The sequence below is a fragment of the Asterias amurensis genome, chromosome 6, assembly GCF_032118995.1.
Source record: "Asterias amurensis chromosome 6, ASM3211899v1".
Lineage (NCBI taxonomy): Eukaryota > Metazoa > Echinodermata > Asteroidea > Forcipulatida > Asteriidae > Asterias > Asterias amurensis.
The window spans coordinates 9,347,021-9,356,371 of record NC_092653.1 but is presented as its reverse complement, the minus strand read 5'-3'; the positions used below and the strand labels follow the sequence as shown (position 1 = coordinate 9,356,371).

The following is a 9,351-nucleotide window of genomic DNA, read 5'->3' as shown; positions in this document are numbered from 1 at the left end:
GACGGATTGATTGATACTCAAAGTTGATGAGTTTAGAAACACCCAAAGTAGTCCTCTGTGTAGTCTCTTGGTCCCACGTCGACCTCGGCATAGAGGTCATCGTATCGGTAGTAGTCTTTTCCAACCAGGAAGTAGGTAAGATCTGTAAAAAAAAAATAATAATAATTAAATTGTTAGATAAGGTTTTAGGATACAACCGGAAAAATGGGTCAAACAACTTCTCATAATATTATTCTTATAAATTTATGCATTATTACTAATTTCTTTTTGCAAAAGTAAACATGTACTTAGTATCTGCCTTGTGATTGGTTTAGAGTGCTTCACAGCTATGAATATTTTTCTTAAGAAAGCCCACGCGAGTGTCAACCAATGTACTGTACCCGCTATACATTTTCTATTTATATGACAAATAAACCAAGCTGTTGGCATGGTCGGCCGAATGTTGGCAAAACATTCAATCGAGTAAACAGATGACCAAATTCAACTTCATACTTGTTTTGCAAATCATTTGTTGCTTTGTTTCTAACGTATCCAGCACTATTTTGAATAATAACTGTGTAACATTGTTAGAAACTGTACAGTGGCTACTTGTTTTTTTGTTTTTTTTTAAGTTTTTTTTAAAGAAATACTCACGTGAGTCTTCATTGTGGAAGGCCGCGGCCACACCGTTCGGGACGCCCCTCCATACCTCGTCGATTCGGTACGGCCAGTCGGGGTCCACGCTGCGAGTCAACTCGTCATACCTCCACACCAACTCGTCCTTGAAGATGTACGTCTTCTTGTCCGCGGCCCAGGTGACTACAGCGTCTATGTTACTAGGTAACGAGGGGTCGATGTTGGTGATCGGGGTGGGTCCGCTCTCTCGATTCAAACCATTGTAGACGTAGTAGTTGGAGCCTGTGGAGAAGGAATGAGTTTAAATTGTTTAATTTGTAAAATGTACACAGCCACAAACATTGGTACACCTTTTGTTACAAAGACACAAAAACAACAGATACGAATTTAGTAACTCTTTGCAGACACTATTATTATTGTATTCGACAAACTCAAGACACTTTTGTGTTCATCATTGGCAGAACGATTTTCAATTGGCATATAAATAGCATTGAGATAAAAACCGCCTCATCAATGGTTTTCAAACCATTGTTTGTAAAATGGACATGAACAAAATGTGTACCAGTGGCTGTCGCTGTGCACATGTGACTAATATCTTGAAAGTTTTTAGCGAATGTGCGCACAGAGCAGTCACCTTTGGTATAGCCAATCAGTGTTGTTATCCCTTGTAGTAGCTAATTTCACAATGTTGCTTAAAGGCAGTGGACACTATTGGTAATTGTCAAAGACTAGCCTTCACAGTTAGTGTATCTTAACATATTCATAAAATAACAAACCTGTGAAAATTTGAGCTCAATCGGTCATCGAACTTGCGCGATAATAATGAAAGAAAAAACACCCGTCACACGAAGTTGTGTGCGTTTAGATGGTTGATTTCGAGACCTCAATTTCTAAACTTGAGGTCTCGAAATCAAATTCGTGGAAAATTACTTCTTTCTCGAAAACTAAGGCACTTCAGAGGGAGCCGTTTCTCACAATGTTTTATACTATCACCCTCTCCCCATTACTTGTTATCAAGAAAGGTTTTACGATAATAATTATTTTCAGAAATTACCAATAGTGTCCACTGCCTTTAAGCGTAAGCGTATTTCACAGGTTATCAAGAAAAATAGGGTGCCAGCTTGCGCATCCAAAATGGATTTGAGGAGTTACGTCATTCGATTTGGTACAGTAAGCACCGTTTAGCATGCCTTTTCGTGTGCTTACGATAAGCAGCACTATGAAATGGAAACTCGGTAGCGAGACAAGGACCCTTGTCGAAACCACGGCTTCGGCTCCAGATCCGGCTCAGGCTATAGCTTGGCCCGCGGTTGTTTTGACAATTGCGCGTGATTTGCGTACGTGCTCAGGGTTTCAGACGAGAGAACGGAGTCTGAAGCGGAATCCAAAGCCGAAACCGTGGATTCGAAAAGGGCCTAGGGAACGGTCTATCATTCTCAACTTACAAAATGGCGTCGGTTTTACTCACCTTTGAACATAAAGAGCTTGTAGGTAACCGGGTCCTCATAGACGGCGTCGATGTCTCCGGGAAAGTTCTGGAAGAAATATTGAGCATTGCTCCCTCCTTCTCTTGAAAGGATGGTGTAGTCACGAATACGGCCGTACTTGTTGCCCTGATCAAAGTAAAGATGAACAAAAATAATAATACGGTTTGGGCAAAAAAAAAAAAGTGAATATCCATCACAGTTTTCACTGTTTTCCGATATCGGTCAAAACTAGTTGCTTTAATTTAAAAAAAAATTAAGGGAAGTTTTCCATCCACACCATGACTATATAACATGTGAAACATAGGCCCGTGTATACATCATTATTTATGGACCCTTCAAAACATTGTTTAATAACTTCGACTGCTGCCTTTATAGACAAAAATTGACAGCCATGACAAATGTGATTACACGGTATTTTAGTTTGATATACTCATCATTCTGCAAATAGTTTTCGGTAAATGCGAAAAAGGGGGACTTGGCGATATCAACTTACCGTGAATGAGAAGAGTTCACCCCGCCAAAATGTCGTCGCGTCGAAGACGATGGACGGACACGGGTCGGTTGGGGTTGAAACAGGGGTGGTTGGGGTCTGGGCTGGGGGCTGAGTTGGGGACTGGGTCGGGTTAGGCTGAACTGGGGCGGTAGTGGCTGGTGGGGCACGTGTGGTGGCAGGAACGGGCGCTTGGGTGGGTTCCTTTATGGGTGGGTTTGGGTAAGGGAATGGGTACGGCTGTGGGTTTTGTTTTGAACCTGGAATTAAAAAATGAAGACACAACGCTCGTTATAAAAAAAACATTTTAAACTATCATAAAATCAGTCGTGTGGTATGGTTTAGTAGCGTCGAAAGTAAACTGACAAATATCCCCAAAGCCCAATAAAACAAAATTGTTAAAGACAATGTCTGCAATATGTGAAAACATCTACAAAATGTAAAACATCATACAATTTTGTATTTAAAAAAAAACTTACTGCAGTATAACCCATTGCACCCCAATGTCAGACAAAAAGTTTGACTCACCATACAGAGACTGGATACCAGACAGGTCATCATACGGCATATAGAACGTGGGCTGGTAGCCAGGATAGAATGGTGCCATGAGGGCAGATGGATCGGACGAGTGATGCATACCGAGAGAATGGCCAATCTCATGGGCGGCCACCTGGAACAGATTTGTGCCTGCAATTAGAATTTAATGTTATTTAAAAACACTATTTTGTAGAACAAAAAGGAGAAAGAACACAGGTTGGAGAAAACAAAGGGCTGGGATAGGGGGTAAAAAAACTGTGAAAACAAAAAGAAAAGACAACCAGATGACTTAAAGTTTCAGCTTCATTAGTCGCGTCAAATTTTTTTGGGGAAAAAATGAAAATCACAGAGCAATGTTTTCAGGAGAGTTACGTAAATCCGTTGTACATGCAAAAATAATTATCGTATCACTGCGACCGTGGAGGTAGATTATTTGAGGGATCCCGTGGAGCCTGAACTAACCATTTTGAGTCAATCCTGACCGGGAGTTTGTGTACGAGTGAACCTTTTAAAACAAACCAAGGTTTAGTGTCCATTCAGAAATGAAATTAATTGATAGTAAATACACCCATTTTCCCAAAGATCCCGTTTTGAAAACTTTAAAATGTTTTTAGTATGTTTTTCACTCACCGTCATAAGTTGCGTAGCTAAATGGCTCATCGTCATCGAAGTGTACATCACCTTCGATATCCCCGGAGTTGGACTTGGGCAGAAACGCGTGGGCAAGGACCCCACCGGGCCCGTCGAACGGGTAGCTATCCCCGTGGTTTCCGTTGCCAAATTTCAGGTAGAAATCTGCGTATTGTGCGCCGTGGATCTCCGTGAAAGTCAGTGGGGTGATGTCGCTCCAGACTTCGAAGGCGCGTAGAAGTGTCTCTCTGGTCTCTTCGGCAGACATTGTGCGGGGATAGTTTAAGATTCTACACCAATACAAGGAGAAGGACAAGATAGTTGTAGTATGGAGGTTATAATTGCATTGGGACAGAGTATTAGTTTTTGTTTCATCACTGCATTGATGGGTGAATATAGGCAATGAATACTTTAATTTAAGGAATTGTAACCATGTTGATCTCATTTATATAAAGACACTGGACACTATTGGTAATTGTCAAAGACCAGTCTTCTCACTTGGTGTATCTCAACATACGCATAAAGTAACAAACCTGTGAAAATTTTAGCTTAATTGGTCGTCGAGGTTGCGAAATAAAAACGAAAGAAAAAACACCCGCGTCACACGAAATTGTGTGTTTTCAGATGCTTGATTTCGAGACCTCAAAATCTAAATCTGAGGTATCGAATTCAAATTCGTGTAAAATTACTTCTTTCTCGAAAACTACGTCACTTCAGAGGGAGCCGTTTCTCACAATGTTTTATACTATAATTATTTTGAGTAATTACCAATAGTGTCCACTGCCTTTAAACCAGGTCATAGTAAACATTGGATATCAGTGATAACTATAGGCTACATCAACATTTAATTATTAAACTAAAGCATTGTATGAAACATACTATACGCTTAAAAGGAAATTTCTTCAACACCAGTGGAAACCCTAAACGTGTGTAAGTCCACATATTGTTTAAATACCCTGCCCTATGATGTGGACCTCTTTTGTTCCCAGGGTCCACACTTGGACTTGGACAGTATATGATTCGAACCACGTGCCTCTAGCTACCGGGCAACCTCGGTGGTCTAGTTGGTATGACACTGCTCTAGAATTATTGCAAAGGTCGTGTGCTCGAATCCCATCGAGTTATATGCCTGTGATTTAGGGAAAGTACTGAGTATACAGTGCTAACATACATCGGTGTACATAAATGGGTAATACCAAATGTAATAGATGTTAAATTTGCATCGGGGATAAAGAATATTAATGTTTGGTTTTTACCCATACACCGATGTGTGTTAGCACTGTATACTCAGTACTTTCCCGAGTCTTGTGAAAAAAAATATCACAGGCATGTTACTCGGGTGGGATTCGAACCCACGACCCTTGCAATTCTAGAGCAGTGTCTTACCAACTAGAAAAGAAAAAAGGAAAAAAAATACCAAAATGAATAGACTCGTACCTGAATGTGATGTCTAGTTTGTCCCATCTCTGACCAAAGTGATTGAAATCCAGCGGGCCTCCCGTGTAGTTACTACGGGTGGTGTTACCCTTCGTTGAAGGCGGTGTCATGTCGGCCACGCCACACCTCGGCTTCTCCATCATCATCATGGTCATCTCGTCCAGTTCGCCCGTCTCTTTAAGACCCATGAACTTCTGCATCATCTTGATGCTCTTCTTCATCTTCTTAGCGGATATTTTGTCTGTGTTAAAGTCGTCGTCGTCCATCTTGCGCATGTAGCCGTACGCTGACATGTAACCCTGTATTGGGAGGAGGAAAAAACACCGCATTAATTTAGGTTTTGAACAATAAGCCTTTTTGAGATATGGTGAAACAAAATACTTTGGCATGAGGTTTTGGGTATAATTGTCAGGGACCAATTTCAAGTCTGTAAGCAAAACAATTGAATGGACGACGGCCAACATTCCATAAAGCTTACATTTTCGGTAAGTTGTTTACAATTTCTTAGTACATAAATGTACTTACCACTGCCTTTCGCATAGCTTCTTTTTCTTTAACATCAACCTTGAAATCATCACTTATGTCAAGGGGTCCCATCTTCGGCTTGGATTTAGACGGTCTATACCGAGGTCTGATCGGCATGTTTTCCCTTCTATTCTGCCATCCCCTCGTAGTATTGTTTTTGTGTTGTTTACCGTTGCCTATCCCATGTTCTTCTTTTTCTTCTTCTTCTTCCCAACCCTCGGAATTTTGACCCTCACCGGGTTCGGTATCGGTTTGCTTGGAGTCAAAAAGCGGCCCGGATTCAAATTCCCCATCAACGTCGGTTTCTTCATCAACGTTGCTTGGAGTAGTCTCCTCTGGCTCTTCTTCCTCCGGTCGGTCTTTACCGTGACCCCTCCGTCCCTCTCCACGGGAACCTTCGCGGCGATCTCCCGGCGCCCCTTGACCGCGTTTTCCGTGCCTCTTCTTAACGGGCTTTGAGAGCACATCGCTCGGCATCAGACAGCATACCATCAGTGCCACTGCTATCACCGCATAAAGCGACAACAACCTCATATTGCTGGTGTAAAAGTGTAAACTTAAATTATAAAATAACTGTCCTTCTTCAGACTTGAAAGTCAACGCATCTGTTTCGATTCTGAGTCGAACTAAGCAAACTCGCCCCTTTTATAGAAAAACTTCGATTCAGTAATGTCCTGTTCATAAGTCAAAATAAAGGCATAAACTCAGACAGTGCGGAGAATTCGCGGAAGCTGCTTGCCTATCACCGGGCAGTGTTGAGCGTTGATTGGCTGCTTGGGGTGAGTCGGTCGATGACGCACACCCAACCATTGCTATGACTTCATTTTTGGTGTTTACCGGTAGGCCTTCTGTGTCAGGGTCAACCTTGGAAACAATTGGAACTAAAATTCAATATTTCAGCAGCCAAAAAATTCAGTCACAACTGGTGTAGTCGTTAATATAACGGATGCTAGAATTGGGACAACACCAAAACACACCGTATCCGCTTTAGTTCTAGCCCAGAAGTTCAATCAATTTTATACGATGCTACATCCGCCTTGACAGTAGTCTAACTCTAGAATTGTAAGGAGCCAGCTTAAGTTCAAGTACGGAGTTAGTCAGCCGGGCAAGATTTATTATAAACAATACAAGTATGTAAGGCCCAACAGCACTCGTCAGCACACGTTCGCTATTTATTATTGTTTATTAACAAAAAGCAAGGCCCACGGAATTGTTCAACATTTTCAAAACAAGTTCTTGCGGCTGCCAAGATCCCTCTTCCCCTCCCACGCCCCTCCCCTTTCCCGGATTTGCAAACCCTAATCTTGCAACACGCAGGGTTGAAAATTACTGAAAACTACTGGCGATCCCAAGAATTCATTTGTTCGCATTGTACCATTGTTAATACATGTCCCAGATGTCAAGACAATGTTGTTGTCGTTGTTATGACGGCAGTGACACCAGAACTGTGCAAGGAATTTTAAAGGGTTTGGTTACTTTTTGTAGGAAGACCCACAGATTTACATTAAATTTACACGGTCTGAAGATAATGATGGTAAAAAGCTTCCCTTTAAATATCATTTGCTGAGGTGCTGTAGATTTTTAGAAATGAGTAAAACAATCTACAGAGTCTTTTACCAGTATTGGTATACGCGACTCTCCTGAAGACTTCGCTCTGTGATTTTCACTTGTTTTTCTCGAAAAAGCTTGACGATTAATGAAGCTGAAACTTCTATAGGTTTACATTGATCTTCATTCACAGTGAGTAGGGATTCATCATGGTCAAAACAAAAGGTATCAAAACCCCTTTTAACGGCAGGTTTTGGTATCTCCACAAGTTAATGACCATTTACAAACTTGGTAAATAGCAATAGAGAGCAGTTGGTATTATGAAACATTGTAAGAAGAAACTACCCATTTTAAGAAGTTTTAGAGAAAGAAGTAATTTTCCACAAACAAATTTGATAAAATAAAATTAAAAATAAAACATTTTCGTGCAACTGCGATTGACCACTTGACCCCAAATTTAACGTGTTTGTTATTTTATGCATGTTGGGATACACCAAGCGAGGGTACTGGTCTTTGACAATTTTCAAAAGTATACCCTGCCTTTAAAGGGTCTCTAATACCAGCGAAGGAAGGAGGTCGAAATTGGCCTTGACTTATCGGCGTATTGACCTGAATAACCTCAGTACCACCTCACGGAATCTAATAATGAACAAAATTGTTAAAGGGTCTGGGTACTTTTTGTAACACAAAACACAATGCCACAGATTTACATTAAACTTACAATGTTTGAAGATAATGGTGGTAGAAAGCTTCCTTTAAAAAAGATAAGTTGCTGAGGTGCTGTAGTTTTTATTATATTTTTAGAAATGAGTAAAACAAGGTCACGAAAATAATTGTCGTCTCAGGAGAGTCATTTCCTTTTAGCATGTACAACGTGTATTTTGGAGGATGGAATATAGTTTAGTATTTGCGGGACAACAAGTAGACCTACACTTTTTGACCGATTTAAGGGATTTTGTTTCTATTGAATGTTTAATTTGTTTATTTTTATTTTGTTTTGTTCACATTGTTTGTTTGTGTTTTTACATTTTTTGTTTTGTTGCTGATGTACTAAAATGATGATGTTGTTTGTTATGTTATTTTACATGTTTTGCATAATAAAAAACATGTTTAAGTAAAGGTGACGGATCTTGGGAGGATTTTTGAAATACTGTGGTATTTTGTGGAACAAAAAATAGACTTACACACAGAGTTGTACTTTGAAACGTTATTGGCCAATTTAAATGATTGTTTTATGTTTGAATGTGTTTGTGTTGGTTTTTTGTTGTTGTTGTTGTTGTTGTTGTTTTTTTGTTGTTTTTTTGTTGTTGTTTTTTTTTTTTTTTGGGGGGGGGTCACTTTGTTTTGTGTTTATTAATTGTTGGTTGTGTTGCTGTTTGTTATGTATTCTAAAAGAAGCTTTTGAAAACGCGGACGTCCCTGTATATTGTTCCAGAATTGGCGAGCGGGAGTTTCTTGTTTCCCACAATTTACGTTTTTTTTCTAGGGTTTGAGTTTGCAATAACTTGTAAGGGTAAGTTTGATTGGATCTAAATCATTCAAAATTGAAATCAACTGGTTTGACATAAACCAAAATATATCCACTTTGTGGTTGTCCGGTATGACCTAATAAGGGAAACAATGACGGCATACCATTGCACTTGTCATTGTGGTTGTCCCAATATTTGAGTTAGAGGGCAATTTTGTTCACCACTATATAATATTTTTGATTTTAAAAGCCTATATTGAAAGAATGAACATTGTATTTTAATTTAACAAAAATATGCTTTTGCCTGTTCAATATGAACTCTTAAAAGAGCACTGGTTTAAAGTCATTAGAGACTCGGTAAACAGTGTTGTCCAAAGGCCCACACTTCGTGTATCACAACTTATATGTAAAGTAACAAACCTGTGAAAATTTAGGCTCAATCGGTCATCGGAGTCGGGAGAAAATAACGGGAAACCCACCCTTGTTTCTGCACGTTTCGCCGTGTCACGACATGTGTTTAAAATAAATCCGTAATTCTTGACATCGAGAATTGATAATTTTTTAAAAGTTTTCTCAAAAAGTCTTTTACCATTACCTTCTGTAAACCCTGTAAG

At 39.9% G+C, this 9,351-nt stretch overlaps 1 protein-coding gene across 1 annotated transcript; it reads right to left on the bottom strand.

Annotated features, from left to right (window-relative positions):
• LOC139939070 (matrix metalloproteinase-18-like) lies at nt 1-6,486 on the bottom strand. The gene is made up of 8 exons (XM_071934788.1): nt 5,722-6,486; nt 5,197-5,495; nt 3,760-4,049; nt 3,121-3,279; nt 2,596-2,852; nt 2,084-2,228; nt 634-897; nt 1-142 (listed from the first exon to the last, which is right to left on the bottom strand). The coding sequence occupies exons 1-8, from the start codon at nt 6,253-6,255 to the stop codon at nt 33-35; spliced, it is 2,058 nt and encodes a 685-aa protein (XP_071790889.1). The 5' UTR covers nt 6,256-6,486; the 3' UTR covers nt 1-32.
• Between the last annotated feature and the right edge of the window lie 2,865 nt (nt 6,487-9,351).

What these genes read in the sequence shown, in the direction of transcription:
- LOC139939070 (XM_071934788.1), bottom strand. Translation starts at nt 6,255, where the DNA reads ATGAGGTTGTTGTCGCTTTATGCGGTGATAGCAGTGGCACTGATGGTA. An exon ending in TAGCTACGCAACTTATGACG is followed by an intron (nt 3,280 to 3,759) that starts GTGAGTGAAAAA and finishes TTCTAATTGCAG; the next exon opens with GCACAAATCTGTTCCAGGTG. An exon ending in GTGAACTCTTCTCATTCACG is followed by an intron (nt 2,229 to 2,595) that starts GTAAGTTGATAT and finishes TACTTTGATCAG; the next exon opens with GGCAACAAGTACGGCCGTAT.